General features: G+C 43.3%; 1 protein-coding gene across 1 annotated transcript in view; it reads right to left on the bottom strand.

Annotated features, from left to right (window-relative positions):
• LOC126209943 (cytochrome P450 4g15-like) overlaps window positions 1-19,960 on the bottom strand; it is a 75,453-nt gene that overhangs the window by 33,907 nt on the left and 21,586 nt on the right. Inside the window, exon 3 of the mRNA XM_049939059.1 lies at window positions 1,987-2,217. Coding sequence (XP_049795016.1) covers window positions 1,987-2,217 — 231 coding nt within the window. The remainder of the gene's footprint in view (window positions 1-1,986; window positions 2,218-19,960) is intronic.

Genomic DNA, 19,960 nt, shown 5'->3' with positions numbered 1-19,960 from the left:
CGAGAACGCAGGAAAACTTACGCTGCACAGTCGCCATGTCACTCACAGCTGACAGTGAAACGGAATGACGGCCCTATTGTCGCGCGAACTCTACCGGCCGCTTCTGAAACCATCACCGCCCGCCCGCCGCCGCCAGCCGAGAACTTTCAAAGTTCCTGTTTTCATTGGTATAAAGCTTGTTCATTTTGGACTTGTACTTGAATGTATACGAATTTTTCAAAATGGGTCCATCCTTTGGGTCCATCCTTCATGTCCAGATTGTATACCGATTAGGTTCCTTTCAGATAACGATGATACAATAGCTCCCTACTTAGCAATCATATACAACCGCTCGCTCACCGATTGATGTGTACGTGCAGATTGGAAAATTGCGCAGGTCGCACCAGTGTTGAAGAAGGGTAGTAGGAGCAATCCATCGAACTACAGACCTATATCATTGACGTCGGTTTGCAGTACGGTTTTGGAGCATATACTGTATTCAAACATTATGAATCGCTTCGAAGAGAACGATCTATTGATACGTAATCAGCATGGTTTCAGAAAACATCCTTCTTGTGCAACGCAGCTAGCTCTTTATTCGCACGAAGTAATGGCCGCTATCGACAGGGGATCAGAAGTAGATTCCGTAATCCTAGATTTCCGGAAAGCTTTTGACACCGTTCCTCACAAGCGACTTCTAATCAAGCTGCGGGCCTATGGGGTATCCTCTCAGTTGTGCGACTGGATTCGTGATTTCCTGTCAGGAAGGTCGCAGTTCGTAGTAATAGACGGCAAATCATCGAGTAAAACTGTAGTGATATCAGGTGTTCCCCAGGGAAGCGTCCTGTGACCTCTGCTGTTCCTGATCTATATAAATGAGCTGGGTGGCAATCTGAGGAGTTCTCTTAGGTTGTTCGCAGATGATGCTGTAATTTACCGTCTAGTAAGGTCATCCGAAGACCAGTATCAATTGCAAAGCGATTTAGAAAAGATTGCTGTATGGTGTGGCAGGTGGCAGTTGACGCTAAATAACGAAAAGTGTGAGGTGATCCACATGAGTTCCAAAAGAAATCCGTTGGAATTCGATTACTCGATAAATAGCACAATTCTCGTCAATTCAATTAAGTATCTGGGTGTAAAAATTACGAACAACTTCAGTTGGAAAGACCACATAGTCAATATTGTGGGGAAGGCGAGCCAAAGGTTGCGTTTCATTGGCAGGACACTTAGAAGATGCAACAAGTCCACTAAAGAGACAGCTTACACTACACTCGTTCGTCCTCTGTTAGAATATTGCTGCGCGGTGTGGGATCCTTACCAAGTGGGATTGACGGAGGACATAGAAAGGGTGCAAAAAAGGGCAGCTCGTTTTGTATTATCACGTAATAGGGGAGAGAGTGTGGCAGATATGATACGCGAGTTGGGATGGAAGTCATTAAAGCAAAGACGATATTCGTCGCGGCGAGATCTACTCACGAAATTTCAGTCACCAACTTTCTCTTCCGAATGCGAAAATATTTTGTTGAGTCGAACCTACATAGGTAGGAATGATCATCAAAATAAAATAAGAGAAATCAGAGCACGAACAGAAAGGTTTAGGTGTTCGTTTTTCCCGCGCGCTGTTCGGGAGAGGAATGGTAGGGAGATAGTATGATTGTGGTTCAATGAACTCTCTGCCAAGCACTTAAATGTGAATTGCAGAGTAATCATGTAGATGTAGATGTAGAATAACCCTGTGATAATAATAAGAATAATTAAGAAGTGGGGAAAGAAAGCAGGGAAATACAGTCAGTTTGGAGAAGAAGAGGAGGAGGAGGAAGAAGAAGTCGACAAAATAGAAAAAATAACAAAAACAAATGAGAGAATAAAGCAGACTGCAAGGGGAAGGGACGACAAGAAAGGGGATGAAGTGAAGAAGTCAGTGGAGGATAAGCATTGTGAGATGTGATTAGACTAGAGAGTAATTAGAAGGGCAGCGCGACACCAGCCCAGCCGCCTGCGGCTCACCTCGTCCCGGACCTCCGAGACTGGGAGGGCGGTCTCCCCACCAGGCTTCACCAGAGTCTCGAGCAGACGCCGCCGCGTCTTGGCTGGTCCCTCCTCTGTGGCCGCCGACCTCAAGGCGATGGCCTCCTCTACACCCTTTCGCAGGTGCGCATAGTACTTCAAGATGGCGCGGCCCTCTGAAGTCAGCCGTAGCAGCGACAAGCTCCGCCGCCACGGCCGCACCATCATTGTCTGTGAACAACACCGGCATTTGTCAAACACAGCCTCAGTTTGGGTACTTTCTGGGGGCCCTTGCAAGACTGGTCCCCACTAATCAGATATTTCATGATGAACAGATCTGCTCCAATCGTTTTTCACAAATCCTTTACTTGGATAACGCAGGTTTCAGGATGTGAACCTGATCTTGAGGCGCCACAAAGAAAGGGAAACTGAAAGGGATGTTGTACAGGGTGATTCACGAAGATATGGAAATATATTAATAAGTTATTCTAAAAGTGAAACTAAAGAAAAAAGTTCGTATAAACATAGGTCCGTAAATGTTTATATACGAAGTTGCGGCAAATAAAAGACGGTTTGTAAACATAGGTCCGCAAACGTTTAGTTACGGAGTTACAGGTAATAAAAGATTTTGCCTGAAATTTAGCAACTTCACCTATATGAAGCCATCGCAAAACTATACGAGGTTAAAGTAAAGGACGTTGTTACTGGTCCGCGGAATGTAATAAAACATGTCCCAGACGTGTACCTGCAGTAGTTTTCCAGAACCTGCAGAGGAGCAAAGATTACTATACAAGTAAATTTGTTTGCTTTCCATTGAGAATGTAGAAACGTTTATGCCATTAGTGAGTTGTTTCAGTCGTTTCCTAATCTTGAAGCGAGTTGGTTTTCTGTTCAAATGGCTCTGAGCACTATGCGACTTAACTTCTGAGGTCATCAGTCGCCTAGAACTTAGAAATAATTAAACCTAACTAACCTAAGGACATCACACACATCCATGCCCGGGGCAGGATGCGACCGTAGCGGTCGCTCGGTTCCAGACTGTAGCGCCTAGAACCGCTCGGCCACTCCGGCCGGCTGGTTTTCTGTATTGTTCAGTGAGAAAGCATAATAAGAACAGTGTGTTTAAGTGAAAGCACGTAGTAACTGTTGTAGTTTGTACATTATTTATGAAATAGGGATACCTTTCAAATTTACGACAGAGGAATACGTCGATTGGCGTTTATTTATGGCAATGTGACGGTAATGTTACGGCTGCAGTTAACGAATATCGCTTACGTTATCCAGCTCGGAGGATTCCGAATGCGCGAACCATTAGCTGAGTATTTACGAGTAGAATGCTACGGGAGACCGGTTCTCCACCTAGCGTTCATAATCAGTACGAGCGCTCGATACGTGAAGACGATGATGTCGATATTACGGATGCTATTCAACGAAGCCCGGGTACGTATCTCTCAACGATGACGCACTTCACAATTTAAGGTATGGCGTACACTGAAGTACAATAATCTGTATCATTATCATAAACAAAAAGTGCCTCATTTACATCCGGGGGATTCTGCCCTTCGCTTGGAGTTGTGCAATTGGTTAAACACTAATCGGCAGTTACACAAATACTTTTTATTTACTGAAGTAGTTATTAAATTAAAAATTTTAGGAAATTACGTGTTTGCTTCTCTGGATGTTCTGGAAAACTACTGCAGACACACGTCTGGGACATGTTTTATTAGATTCACCAGACCAATAACAACATAATAAATGTAAATCGTGCTTTACTTTAACCTCGTACAGTTTTGCAATGACTTCATATTAGCGAAGTTGCTAAATGTCAGGCAAGTTAGCTCCGTAACCAAACATTTTGCGGACCTGTGTTTATATGAACTTTTTTTCTTTAGTGTTATTTCTAGAATAACATATTAAAATATTTGCACATCTTCGTGAATCACATTGTATACAATTAATTAACAGTAAAAGGGTCCATAAAAATGTGAATATTATGTCATACCTTGATTGCGTACGAGAAAATCGTACTAGTCATGTAAAAAATCCAGCAAATTTATCAAGTAACGTACGAGATTCCGTGTGGCTGAAGCATGAAAAGATTCTTTTATATAAGCAGTACTGCACTAGCTCAACCGGACCTAAGTGGCAGAACCATGAACATAACAGCAAATAAACACTCATTGTCAGCCTAATGAAACGTATGAACTGACTGCAAACGACAGGATATGTGGCACGGCCTAAGAAAGTAAGATCAAGGTACGAATGCCGTTGAACGCCAATTTCTGGACCTCAGAAGTACGTTACCGTACAAGAGCCGATCCAGCATCACGTTATGGACGCCCAGCAAGACCGGTCGACACACTAACGGGATGACAGCAACGATGTGGCTCAGATCGTCACTTAGTGGCAGCCGAGCATCGAGGACGCGAATGACGACAGAAGAAATCGTAGCTCAAAACACGGCCGCATCCCCACGTTTTCTCCCAAATGCCACCCGTTACTAACTGCGCTAACACCACATTACTCTATGAATGATGTTAACTAAGGTAGAGCCGATACAGAACAAATACTAAAAGAAAAATATGCAATGCGTATTCCGATTGGCAAGGAGCAAAAAATAATAAAAATCTATTATGAAATTCTCGAACAACAAAATAAGAAAACATTTATAATGACACTGTCATGAAGTTAAAAGTAATAAGGTCATAGTATAACATAAAAAAGGGGACAAACCGACACAACACAAATGAAACGTAATAGTGGAACAAAATCAATATACAGAGTATGAAATATTGAAAATACAAGGCTACAGATGTCGATAGTGCAATACAACGTAAAAGGTAACCTGCACAATCATGGTGCACAGAATCTCCAGTAACGGAGACGTCAGTGTGACTGGTGAACACCTAAAAATACTGAATATATATACAGCTGCAGAGTTCCTCATTAAATACTAAGCTGAGGAACGATATACGCTGGTGTCCAAAATTAAAGCAGCAAACCATAGTTTGCCCTTCCTGTGTCTAATTCACGATATAATCGTACAAACTGTCAACCAGATCTCCGTACGACCGTGTCCTACGCGGAAGGTGGCATTCTGGTCAACGGACAACGATGCCAACGATGACGTCAGGGCACCTATCAAACGGGACAGTGGTTTTGGGGTAATCGCGCATCCACAACCGCTGTGTACACGGTCACAGACGGCGCAGTAGCCCGCATCTCGTGGTCGTGCGGTAGCGTTCTCGCTTCCCACGCCCGGGTTCCCGGGTTCGATTCCCGGCGGGGTCAGGGATTTTCTCTGCCTCGTGATGGCTGGGTGTTGTGTGCTGTCCTTAGGTTAGTTAGGTTTAAGTAGTTCTAAGTTCTAGGGGACTGATGACCATAGATGTTGAGTCCCATAGTGCTCAGAGCCATTTGAACCATTTTTTGAACGGCGTAGTACGGCTCGGAGAAGCCGCTTGCCAGAGTCTCTGCGGTGGCCTCGGCAGAGTTGTCTTTACTGTCGGGGACCTGCTGTATGTGTACCTCTGACCCGTCTTCACAAAAGGGAACGTCTAGAGAGGAGTTGTCAACATGCAACGTGGACGGTGGAAGAGTGGACCAATGTTCTTTTCACAGAAGAGTCGCGATTTGGTCCGCAAAGTGATTCTCGGCGGATTCGCATCTGGACGGAACGTGGAACACGATTTCGAGACCCAAAACTTGTGGAAAGGCACTGATATGGAGGAGAATCCCTAACGGCGTGGGCAGGAATTATGTTTACCACTCGAACCCCTCTTCATGAAATTGTGCTGGTGAATCCGCAAGGCTTAACTGCTGTCAGCTATCGTGATGGGATCTTGGAACATAATTTGATTTGTTGCGAGGTGCTGTGGGCCCAGACTTCGTATTGATGGACGATAATGCTCGACCTCATAGAGCACGCGTAGCTGATGTTTTCTTGGCAACTGACGATATTTCACGCATGGCGCGGCCTGCTCGCTCTCTCGATTTGAATCCCACAGAGCACGTCTGCGGTGCACGAGGGATACGGCCTGGACCACGCCAGCATCCACGGACCACTCTCCAAGACATGCGAGCAGCGCTGCAGCAAGAACGGGAGTTACTGCCTCGACATGAGACTGACGACGTAATTCACGGTATGCCCCGTCGTTAAGTCAGGCCAGTATTGTTGCGAGAGGTGATCAAACCCAAACTGAGTGCATTAACCAGCTGCCTGAATGTGTGTGCAAATCCGTTAAGTTGGAAAAAACGAAGAACATTTTTTGTCTACCGTTATGTATATTGCAGTTGTTTACATTCTGTATTCTTTGTATTGTTCCTAATTTACTATCACCTGATTACACTGTTTAGTGGCACAATAAACGAAAACCTTGCAGGATTTCGGTTGCTTCAGTTTTGGACACCAGTGCAGTATGTACAACCCCTGAAAAGTAAAACTGAATCTAGGTCCCTAAACGTTGTGTGACTCTTGTCAGTTGATATGACATGCAGCCTCCAACATTAGGGTACGAGATGTTATAGACGCTACTTACGTGAAGGTGCCATTGACAGCCTACAATCTCAACTGGCCAGATTTCTTAAGATTGCACGTAATTAGGATTATTCTCACGGTCATACACGTTTAAAATAGAGGGGAGGTTATCAAAAGCTTAAAAGCGGTGTAGATACCTGCGGAGGCCAATATCTCATCCTTCTACAATGACATGCCTTCATTTTACTTCCTTAGCCCTGACACATGCTCTGTTTTTACAGTTGGCTCATAGGTTACATGGAGCTTGAAATGTGTGCTAATTCGCTGTTACGTTCACGGTTTTTCGGTTAGGCCCCATTTAGCCAGTGTGGTACGGTTCATGCAACAATCATTTTCATGCCCCACCCGCACGGGATGACGCACGCAACTTGATAAATTTGCTGGATTTCTTTGCATGACCGACACGAGTTTCTCATACGAAATAAAGGTACGACACGATATTTACCTTTGTATGGACCCTTTTAATGTTAAATTTTATATAGCATCCCTCTTAGATTCCCTTGTTCTTTGTAGATCCTGAAGATGGGATTTACATCCTGAAAGACTTACGTTGTGAACGTCGGGTCGTGTGTACGATTTTATCCAAATAAAGGAATTAATATAGCACAAATGGAGCAGATTTATCCATTATGAAAAATTATAGCAATAGTTATGGATGTCCCCCAGAGAGTATACTATATTGACAAAAGGGACGGGTGTAGAGAGTGCTGACTCCGGAAAATCAGGCAGAGAAGTATAAGAACGCACCGTTCGTGGCCAAAAATCTGCTTTGACCAAGCTGGTTGATGTTTTGAGGGAGGATGTGAGAAATGAGAAGGAAGAGGAGGCATTATTTTATTATTATTATTAAACAATTTTGGCCTTAAGACAACGTCTGAAACCGAATGTTACGTGATTACTAATTTTTTTCATGTTCCCTTCTTTTCCTCTTCGGAAAATCAGTTAATCCTTTAATTGTTTTCCTGTTTCCATTGTCCTTCCTTCTTCTTTTCTTTTAACTGTTTCTGAAAATTAATCTCCCCGTTGATCCCTGCATGTTTTAGGCCTTCTTCTATTTCTTGAAGCTAACTGATTTTTTTGACTAACCTGCTCACTAAATCAAAACTCTTTGTGAGCGTTGTTCAGTCTATGCATGCGGCCACATAATGTAAGTCAGTCTGCGAGTCAGAGACATGGCAGTTATAGCTCAATGCACTTTGCATGCTCACTGTAGTATCACCATAAATTAAAAAAAAATGAAGTAGAGGCATAATAAGGTGGAATCGTTTGTAGAAGTACGTATAATTTAGTTCGTCTAAGTTTGATGGAAACCGCATCATGGTCACGCTCACAAGGTACTTCAGTTTTAATTGAGCATAACAATCTGAATGACCGCCATTCTCGTGGAGTAGGGCCACGGTGTCCATACAAAGGGAAGTCAGCGGTCTGGCACGTCGTAAAAACAGAGTTCGTTACACAGTAAATGAACTTTTGTTTTAAGATCATACACGAACATTAGTCTTGAGGAGATTGGAAGACAAAATGCAGTTTTAACATTCAGTAACTATCAGAATATTAGTACATTTCCGTCCTTGTTTGTATGACAATTTTAGACAATGGAAAATTACAAATTTCGCAATACGTAGTGAAAACCATTAATTTCATGTTATTTTAAGCTCTATTGTTTTCGCAAAATTTTTTGCCCCTAGCTATGACACATATAATGATTACGAACATGTGGCGAGAAGTGGACTACCATTTCACCATCTTTCGAGCTATAAATGGTGCCCACATTGAATTGCACCAACATGCATAATAATTAGTTCCTAGGTTCAATGTTGAACAAATAAAGTTGTAAACCGATGTAGGTACTCAAATATGAACAGATGTTTTTGCATACCTCTAGCCCGAACTCACTTCACTTAAGTCATTAACGGTTCTTAAAGTGTTCACTGTGATGTCGCTGATACGCAGGACGGTCCGGACTGTGGGTGATGCGGCGCTGTCAGGGGAAAAAGCGACCGGTTTCACGAGCGCTCGGCCATGGGGCGAACGTCAGCTCCACAGCTCTGGAAAAATAGTTTGTTTTTGCTCCCATTAAGTCAACAACCCCCCCATGAACCATGGACCTTGCCGTTGGTGGGGAGGCTTGCGGCCCTCAGCCATACAGATAGCCGTACCGTAGGTGCAACCACAACGGAGGGGTATCTGTTGAGAGGCCAGACAAACATGTGGTTCCTGAAGAGGGGCAGCAGCCTTTTCAGTAGTTGCAAGGGCAACAGTCTGGATGATTGACTGATCTGGCCTTGTAACAATAACCAAAACGGCCTTGCTGTGCTGGTACTGCGAACGGCTGAAAGCAAGGGGAAACTACGGCCGTAATTTTTCCCGAGGGCATGCAGTTTTACTGTATGATTAAATGATGATGGCGTCCTCTTGGGTAAAATATTCCGGAGGTAAAATAGTCCCCCATTCGGATCTCCGGGCGGGGACTACTCAAGAGGATGTCGTTATCAGGAGAAAGAAAACTGGCGTTCTACGGATCGGAGCGTGGAATGTCAGGTCCCTTAATCGGGCAGGTAGGTTAGAAAATTTGAAAAGGGAAATGGATAGGTTAAAGTTAGATATAGTGGGAATTAGTGAACTTCGGTGGCAGGAGGAACAAGACTTCTGGTCAGGTGACTACAGGGTTATAAACACAAAGTCAAATAGGGGTAATGCAGGAGTACGTTTAATAATGAATAGGAAAATAGGAATGCGGGTAAGCTACTACAAACATCATAGTGAACGCATTATTGTGGCCAAGATAGATACGAAGCCCACACCTACTACAGTAGTAAAAGTTTATATGCCAACTAGCTCTGCAGAAGACGAAGAAATTGAAGAAATGTATGAGGAAATAAAAGAAATTATTCAGATAGTGAAGGGAGACGAAAATTTAATAGTCATGGGTGACTGGAATTCGAGTGTACGAAAAGGGAGAGAAGGAAACATAGTAGGTGAATATGGATTGGGGCTAAGAAATGAAAGAGGAAGCCGCCTGGTAGAATTTCGCACAGAGCACAACTTAATCATAGCTAACACTTGGTTTAAGAATCATGATAGAAGGTTGTATACATGGAAGAACCCTGGAGATACTAAAAGGTATCAGATTATATAATGGTAAGACAGAGATTTAGGAACCAGGTTTTAAATTGTAAGACATTTCCAGGGGCAGATGTGGACTCTGACCACAATCTATTGGTTATGACCTGTAGATTAAAACTGAAGAAACTGCAAAAAGGTGGGCATTTAAGGAGATGGGACCTGGATAAAATGAAAGAACCAGAGGTTGTAGAGAGTTTCAGGGAGAGCATAAGGGAACAATTGACAGGAGTGGGGGAAAGAAATACAGTAGAAGAAGAATGGGTAGCTTTGAGGGATGAAGTAGTGAAGGCAGCAGAGGATCAAGTAGGTAAAAAGACGAGAGCTAGTAGAAATCCTTGGGTAACAGAAGAAATATTGAATTTAATTGATGAAAGGAGAAAATATAAAAATGCAGTAAATGAAGCAGGCAAAAAGGAATACAAATGTCTCAAAAATGAGATCGACAGGAAGTGCAAAATGGCTAAGCAGGGATGGCTAGAGGACAAATGTAAGGATGTAGAGGCTTATCTCATTAGGGGTAAGATAGATAATGCCTACAGGAAAATTAAAGAGACCTTTGGAGATAAGAGAACCACTTGTATGAACATCAAGAGTTCAGATGGAAACCCAGTTCTAAGCAAAGAAGGGAAAGCAGAAAGGTGGAAGGAGTATATAGAGGGTCTATACAAGGGCGATGTACTTGAGGGCAATATTATGGAAATGGAAGAGGATGTAGATGAAGATGAAATGGGAGATACGATACTGCGTGAAGAGTTTGACAGAGCACTGAAAGACCTGAGTCGAAACAAGGTCCCCGGAGTAGACAACATACCATTGGAACTACTGACGGCCTTGGGAGAGCCAGTCCTGACAAAACTCTACCATCTGGTGAGCAAGATGTATGAAACAGGCGAAATACCCTCAGACTTCAAGAAGAATATAATAATTCCAATCCCAAAGAAAGCAGGTGTTTACATATGTGAGAATTACCGAACAATCAGTTTAATAAGCTACAGCTGCAAAATACTAACACGAATTCTTTACAGAGGAATGGAAAAACTAGTAGAAGCCGACCTCGGAGAAGATCAGTTTGGATTCCGTAGAAATACTGGAACACGTGAGGCAATACTTACCTTACGACTTATCTTAGAAGAAAGTTTAAGGAAAGGCAAACCTACGTTTCTAGCATTTGTGGACTTAGAGAAAGCTTTTGACAATGTTGACTGGAATACTCTCTTTCAAATTCTAAAGGTGGCAGGGGTAAAATACAGGGAGCGAAAGGCTATTTACAATTTGTACAGAAACCTGATGGCAGTTATAAGAGTCGAGGGACATGAAAAGGAAGCAGTGGTTGGGAAGGGAGTAAGACAGGGTTGTAGCCTCTCCCCGATGTTATTCAATCTGTATATTGATCAAGCAGTAAACGAAACAAAAGAAAAATTCGGAGTAGGTATTAAAATCCATGGAGAAGAAATAAAAACTTTGAGGTTCGCCGATGACATTGTAATTCTGTCAGAGACAGCAAAGGACTTGGAAGAGCAGTTGAACGGAATGGACAGTGTCTTGAAGGGAGGATATAAGATGAACATCAACAAAAGCAAAACGAGGATAATAGAATGTAGTCGAATTAAGTCGGGTGATGTTGAAGGTATTAGATTAGGAAATGAGACACTTAAAGTAGTAAAGGAGTTTTGCTATTTGGGGAGCAAAATAACTGATAATGGTCGAAGTAGAGAGGATATAAAATGTAGACTGGCAATGGCAAGGAAAGCGTTTCTGAAGAAGAGAAATTTGTTAACATCGAGTATAGATTTAAGTGTCAGGAAGTCATTTCTGAAAGTATTTGTATGGAGTGTAGCCATGTATGGAAGTGAAACATGGACGGTAAATAATTTGGACAAGAAGAGAATAGAAGCTTTCGAAATGTGGTGCTACAGAAGAATGCTGAAGATTAGATGGGTAGATCACATAACTGATGAGGAGGTACTGAATAGGATTGGGGAGAAGAGGAGTTTGTGGCACAACTTGACCAGAAGAAGGGATCGGTTGGTAGGACATGTTCTGAGGCATCAAGGGATCACCAATTTAGTATTGGAGGGCAGCGTGGAGGGTAAAAATCGTAGGGGGAGACCAAGAGATGAATACACTAAGCAGATTCAGAAGGATGTAGGTTTCAGTGGGTATTGGGAGATGAAGAATCTTGCACAGGATAGAGTAGCATGGAGAGCTGCATCAAACCAGTCTCAGGACTGAAGACCACAACAACAACAATAAGTCAACAACGTATAATCTAGTAAAATCGCGTCGTGAGCGAATTTTTTTTGATGTTTTCAAAGTATATTTCTGTTCGTGACAAGACACGCAGACTTAAACGATGGCAGACAATGCACAAAGTTTATGTAAGGCGAGACGCCAAATAAACTTTGATTCCATATGAAGACGCCGTCACTTCTGTTGATGTTGGCAAGTGGGACGCCTTCACTATTCCGGTGTACATTCTCAGAGACGTTGTTTTATCATCACTGATGAACACATGGCTCTGACAGTGGGCTTAGTTTATTTACCTTTCTGTATTTTAGGGAATATTGGGAGATTGATTACCAGTAGTTCCTGGACAATACTGACGTTGTGGTTTGACATCCCATGTAGCAGGTGGCAATGCGCGAGTTCAGTAATGTCAGTCTTGGAGGAAGAAGTTACAGTCGTGCTAGCTCAGTGAATTCGGATAAAGCATCATTCACGACTGTTCAACATATGCAACTAATGAAAATCTACAAAATTAGAACATGTGTGGGTAAAAATCTTACTCCACGATGCCAAATTTTCTTTACTGAATTACCGGTTTCTGCTAAGTTCCCAGCCATCTTCAGATCAATCTAAAATGTTTTTCAGTGTATGATGCTCCTTGCACAACGTCGTATTTTTTAGAGCCAAGTCGCCTAGTTAAATAAAATCCTAAATTTAAAATCTTAGCTGGTTGCGTAAATTGACAGCATTAATCAAAAATAACATAACCAAGTAACATGTTAACTTTAGGATTTTATTTAAATAGGACCACTTAGCTAAAAAAAAAATGCGACGATGTGCAAGGAGTCTACCACACTGAACAACATTTCAGACTGATCTTTAGATGGCTCGGTAATGAGCCGAAACAATCGGACAATTTGGGATCCTAACGTAAGATTTTTATCCACACATGTTTTAAATCAACACATCACATCTCTTCCGCGATTGGTAATGTGAAAGAATAACGTCTACAACATTCGAGGACACTTTACCAGATATGCCTGTTATTCATTTACGGTTGTACCAACCTCCTCCAAAGTGCTGTTATTTTACAAAGGGTCCAAGCCTACCCGTCATCACCGGTTGCCTCCAAATTTGTGGTTTATGCAGGGCTCAGCCAGAAACGTAAGTGACAGAAGTGGTAACTCCAGATGGCTATGCGTTTAAAAGAAATGGCTTTTTTTCTTTCTGCGACGTGGGTGAGGCATGAACCATCTATGATAGCGTGGGTTCAGCGTAGAGTTTGGTACAACGGAAAGAGAAAATAATAACCCGAGAGTCGTGAGATCGAATTCCTAGGCTGAAACTTTTTTTTTTCAATTTTTACGTTACTTACAGTGCAAACAAAACGAATCGATGCTCAGTACAAACTTGGTTTACATTAATAAAATGTACTCACACATGGAATAGTTTGGTAGCAAACCACACACAACGCATCATTTCGCCAAATATTGGCAGAGATAGTTGGTGGAATGTGTTTCGATCCAGACTTTTTGGGATGTGATTTGTTTTTCTCACTCGACGAGATAGGGAAGTTTTGAAGCTTCTTGATGTTTAGCTTACGATAAAATTGGACGTCGCAGGATTGACCTGGCGGAATGCATTTGGGGAGGGGACGGCCAATTTAATACTTTCAATACTGCCCAATGGAAATCATTATTCATCTTGAAAAATCTCGTTTTATGACTGTGGATTTGTTAATCCTCACCACGAGTCAGTTAACAGAAGAATTTTTTTCTCCTGCATATTGGATTTGAGCACGTCAGGTATAATATGTTTAGCATAATTTCGGTTTATTTGCACCGTAAAAAACCTTAAAACTGGATATAATAGTATGTTTCATAATTTGGACTTTGTCACAAAACCTTGGGATTAAAGTTGTGCGCCCCTTCTGCTGCTCCAAGCATTGCCATAACTTCACGCTACCATACAAGGTGACAAACACTGGACTATACGAAAAAAGACCTGAGTTAGTTACAACATACGGCATGCGCACACATTATTGAATACGGGAAATAACAGATATTCGGATTTAGGTTATGACATGTTCGATACCCCTTCCATCATTGGCGATTGCCGCGCGGGGTAGCCGTGCGGTCTCGGCGCCTTGCCACGGTTTGCGCGGCTCCCCCTCATCGGAGGTTCGAGTCCTCCCTTCGGCGTGGGTGTGTGTGTTATCCTTAGTGTAAATTAGTGTAAGTTACATTAAGTAGTGCGTAAGCCTAGGAACTGATGACCTGAGCAGTTTGGTCCCATAGAACTTACCACAAAATTTTCATTGGCGATGATGTGACGAATAGTGAAATTCTGCATGACCCGCTGAAGTGTCAGAACATCGATGCTGTCGATGACCTCCTGCATGGTCTGTTTTCAGCTCAGCAATGGTTTTACTCTAAGCTTGGTCTTTAATATAGCCCCATTGCTATCCTGAGCGAAAGTGAAGAAGAATTACATGATCTGCTTAATGGAATGAACAATCTAATTCGTACAGAATATGGATTGAGAGTAAATCGAAGAAAGACGAAAGTAATAAGAAGTAGTAGAAATGAGGAAAGCGAGAAACTTAACATCAGGATTGATGGTCACGGAGTCGATGAAGCTAAGGAATTCAGCTATCGAGGCAGTAAAAGAACCAAGGACAGACGGAGCAAGGAGGACATCAAAAGCAGACTAACATTGGAAAAAGGGGATTCCTGGCCAAGAGAAGTCTACTAGTATCAGACATAGGCCTCCAATTGAGGAAGAAATTTCTGAAAACGTACGTCTGGAGTACAGGATTGTATGGTAGTGGAAGATGGGCTGTGGGAAACCGGAACAGAAAAGAATCGATGCATTTGGAATGTGGTGCTACAGAAGAATATTGAAAATTAGGTGGACTGATAAGGTAAGGAGTAAGGAGGTTTTGCGCAGAATCGGAAAGGAATATGAGGAAAATATTGATAAGGAGAAGGGACAAGATGATAGGACATTTGTTAAGACATGAGGGAATGACCTCCATGGTATTACAGGAAACTGTAGAGGGTAAAAACTGTAAAGGAAGAGAGAGACTGGAATACACCCAGCAAAAAACTGAGGACATAGGTTGCAAGTGCTACTCTGAGATAAAGAGGTTGGCAGGCCGCATGAAACCAGTCAGAAGACTGACGCCTAAAAAAAGGAGAGAGAAAAAATGACCTGGTAGCGCTGATAAGCCGCACGAACAGCATTAAATGCTGAGTGATCACTGAAGGACATGGAGATGCCGCTGCAATGTGAGACAACATTATCAGCACGAGACGTAATTTCGAAAGGGCTTCTCTGCGGGTCTTTATTCGGCTGGCTGATTACCAAAAAAAAAAAAAGGAGCACCACAAAAAGGAGTGCCATCCGTTCAGATCAGGAGAACATGTCGAGCAATCGAGGCCCATACTAGTGGCCTCTGGGAACCCCGGAGCCAGAATGCGGTCCCCAAAGTGCTCCTCCAGGACATCAAACACTCTCCTGCTTCGATGGGGTCGCGCTCCGTCTTACATGAACCACATCTTGTCGAAATCAGGATCACTTTGGATATGGGAATGAAACCACCGTCCAAATCCTTCAAGTACCGTTCCGCAGTCACCTTGCCATCGAGCAATATCCCACCGATTATTGCGTGACTGGACATTGCACACCACTCAGTCGCCCATTGAGGATGAAGAGACTTCTCGATCGCGAAATGCCGATTCTCAGTCCCCCAAGTGCCCCAGTTTTGCATACTGACGAACTCATATAAATTGAAGTGGGCTTCGTCGCTAAATCAAACTATACAGCGCATACTAATTCCCATCGCGCCCTGCGGCCAACCGTGCAGTTTGAACGTCCTAACACAAACCGTTCAGAATTTATGACGATTTTGTTTCAAATAGTTCAATAATTGTCACCGTGTGCTTGTTCATTCATTAACCGTCCCGCGCTAAAATGCATTTTTTCCCTCTAAACGCAGGGCCACCAAATACCTAAATCGACAACATGAGTGCGTATATCGATCTTTGTGGTTGTACCGATAACGTCAAAGCTAAATGTAAATACATGTGTACAAATGAGGTGACAGGAGTTATCTGTTAAGCTCATCCCAGTTGAATTAATTATTAAGCTGTAATCCAAACAATTTGGGATGGTATTATGTGTTTCAGGAACATAATTAATGTCTGAACGAAGGAAGCATAACGAAAGTAAAAAAAAAGCTTTTAGTCAACTAACAAAAAAAAAATCCAATGAATCGTGCATAAATCGTGTGGATAGCAGGGCGAAATAATTAATTATTAAACTGCAATCCAAAGAATATGGGATGTTATTGTGTGTTTCATGAACATGACGAATATCTGAATGAACGAATCATAACCATAACAAAAGTGTCTTTTTATTTTTCTAGCCTGAAATGAATACTACGCCATTTAAAAAAAAAAAAAAATCCGATGAATCGTGTCTAAATCCTGTGGATAGAAACATGAAATAATTAATTATTAAGCTGGAATCCAAAGAATATGGGATGTTATTGTGTGTTTCATGAACATAACAAATATCTGAATGAAGGAATATAACCATAACGAAAGTGTCTAGGCATTTTTTAGTCCGATTAATCGTGCATAAATCATGTGGATAAAAACGTGAAATAAGGAGAAATTAAAGTGTTTCGTATTTTTATAAAAGCCAATGAATTGTACATAATTCATGTGGGCAGAAACGTTAAACTGAAGTTCGAAGTAATTCCGAATGTTGCTGGAAATATTAAACCACCTAGTTCCATTTAATTTTGCCTTCATGTTGTGAATCAACTAAGAACAAAGAACAGTGCAGATTCGAGACGCACACAACAGTCGATGTATACAGAATGCACACAACAGCCGATAGGACAACTCGTGAAACTCATGCTAACGCGTGCCTACGTCACGTTGACGTAGGGCTCTCCTCACCTAGCGTGAGATGAATGCTACCCCGGTGCAGGCGGACCGGCGGGCACGGCTGCCGGTCAACCGGAGCGCACACGCCGGTCTCGCTTCCGCTTCTCTGTGCAGTCAGTTTGTTGACGGTACGTTGTCGGTTATGGTGTGGACACACATTATTTTCTCTCACGTTCAACCGATGTGTTTTGTTTCGATTGGTACTAAACAGCCACAAAACAAATTAATGTACAGTACAAGAGGAAGTAGCGGCGAATGGTTCAAGCGTTTCTGTGTGTTTTTGTGATTGATTGATTGGTCTCGTCAACTCTCGGGTCGTTACAATTAAACTTCGGCCATTTATCACGTTATAACACAGAAACCAATTTCCATACGAGTAGAAATTTCGGTAACACTAATGTCCAGAGTATGCGATGCACGATTTCGATGCGTCACAGCGCCACCATCAGTTCCAACTATGGCCACCAAGTGCCGGGATCAGTCACCGTGATTCATAGTCTCACACACCTGACCAGTTGCAGTGTACTTGTTGACGTGTCGACATGAGCTTGGGCAAGATGAACAGGGCATTACTGGTGAAGCTCTATTATCAAGACAACAGTAATGCTGCAGCTGCACTTCGAGAATATTGCCAGCTGAAAGGATTATGGAAGGGTCCGCTTCCTCCACCTGCTGTATGCAGCACTATGAAGAAGTTAGCTGGAGAACTGGCTGTCGCTCCGGCAGGAGGCCGACGACCGGTTGCACCACAGGTGGTTGAAATCGCCGTTGCCATGGCAGACAACGCTGAGCGCAATTCCCGACCGTCAGGCAGGGCGCGTGCTGTGTCACCACAGTTGAAAATCCCGTGCTCCACCGTGCGGAAGGTGTTTCGAACTATTCTCAAACGGTATCCGTACAAGATCCATATGGTTCAGCAGCTCGCACCACAGGACGCGGAATGACGTGTTGACTTCGCTCTCCGACTGTGCGGCTGGTCCCGATGGAGGTTTGAGTCCTCCCCCGGGCATGGGTGTGTGTGTGTTTGTCCTTAGGATAACTTTGGTTAAGTAGTCTGTAAGCTTAGGGACATGATCCTAGCAGTTAAGTCCCATAAGATTTCACACACATTTTGAACTTCGCTCTCCACTTTCTCACGAGGACTGAAGTTGACGAGGGCTGGCTCTACACGTACAATACAAGAGGAAGTGGCGGAGAATGTTTCAACTGTGTGTGTTCCTATGATTGATTGGTTGGTCTCTTGATCTACAGACAGACGAAGCTCATTTTTCTCTGACTGGCGATGTCAATACACAAAATTGCCGTGTGGGTGGATTTTCACCTCCAGTCATTGTGCACGACGTTCCTCTGTATGGTGAACATATCACCGTGTGGTGTAGCTTCACGGCTACGTACATCATTGGCACATTCTTCTTTGAACAGGTTGCCGCTCAAGAAGCAAAGACGTCCAGTGTGACTGGCCAGCATTACTGCGATACGCAACGTTGACATGTCATACCCGTCGTACAGGAGAGAGACGCATTGAACTCAACAGTTTGCATGCAAGATGGGACCCCACCACCCATCGTTCGTGAAGTTCACATGCCTCTCTGAGACACATTTGGAAATCGGAATGAAATTTTCAATCTGCAACGGAGTGTGTGCTGATATAAAATTTCCTGTCTGCCAGACTTGAGACTCGAACTCGGGACCTGTGCCGTTTGCGGGCAGGTGCTCTACTAACTGAGCTGCCCAAGCACGACTCACGACTCGTCCTAACAGCCCCAGTCCGAGTCTCGGTCTGGCACACACTTTTAACCTGCCAGGAAGTTTCGAACTTGGAAACGATCGAATTATCAGACGATCGTTTCGAAATGCTGGGCCGGCACGATCACGTCACTCCCTGTGATTTCTGGTTGTTGGGCCACCTGAAGGACACGTTTCTCCAGGGGAACATTCACGCCTGTACTGATCAGATGCGCAGCATATCAAAAGAGGTAGCCAGCATACCTACAGACATGTTTGGTTCTGCTGTGCCGAATGCAATCCTGCGCTTTTGGTCTCTTCTGGACACTGAAGGGCCCCCTATTGAGCCCCTTTTGTAGAAGTAATGAGACCGGTATGTGAGGGTGTGTTGCACCTTAGCAGCACATTGGAAGTGTTTCAGTTGGATTGAGTCTGCATTATTTCTCTTCCCCACATCCTTGACATTTATGCTACCAAATCTGGTACTCGTATGGTAATTAGTTTCCGTGTTATAACGTGTTAAATAGGGAAAGTTTCATTATAACCACCCGATATATACCATCCCCCGTATTGTTTCAAAACCTTTTCTGAGGCTGTTACGTTCTACTTTTTTCCGTCTCTGTGATACCTACCCGGTATCAGCCGCCAGTTACGATAGTGCGTTTGCTGCAACGCTGGGGTGCTATTCCAATGCCGGAGAGGCATGGCAATAGTGAAAATGTAGGGGGAAAATAGGCTGAGAATGTGAATTGAACTTTGTGTTGGGGAGGTAGTCGACTGGGGTAATTCGTGTAGCAACATCCCGCATGTGGCTGCGGTGGTGTAATGGTCAGCATTTGTGCCTAGGAAGCAAGAATGCCTGGGTTCCAGTCGAGGCCTACATTTCTTCATTATAGTAGATAAAGATGAAACTTAAATGTTTCGGGGAAAATTTAATCTTAAGATCTTTAACTTCCATTATACACTCCCGGAAATTGAAATAAGAACACCGTGAATTCATTGTCCCAGGAAGGGGAAACTTTATTGACACATTCCTGGGGTCAGATACATCACATGATCACACTGACAGAACCACAGGCACATACACACAGGCAACAGAGCATGCACAATGTCGGCACTAGTACAGTGTATATCCACCTTTCGCAGCAATGCAGGCTGCTATTCTCCCATGGAGACGATCGTAGAGATGCTGGATGTAGTCCCGTGGAACGGCTTGCCATGCCATTTCCACCTGGCGCCTCACTTGGACCAGCGTTCGTGCCGGACGTGCAGACCGCGTGAGACGACGCTTCATCTAGTCCCAAACATGCTCAATGGGGGACAGATCCGGAGATCTTGCTGGCCAGGGTAGTTGACTTACACCTTCTAGAGCACGTTGGGTGGCACGGGATACATGCGGACG

The sequence above is a fragment of the Schistocerca nitens genome, chromosome 10 (assembly GCF_023898315.1).
Source record: "Schistocerca nitens isolate TAMUIC-IGC-003100 chromosome 10, iqSchNite1.1, whole genome shotgun sequence".
NCBI lineage: Eukaryota > Metazoa > Arthropoda > Insecta > Orthoptera > Acrididae > Schistocerca > Schistocerca nitens.
The sequence above is the reverse complement of the archived record's forward strand: the minus strand, read 5'-3'. Positions and strand labels throughout refer to the sequence as shown.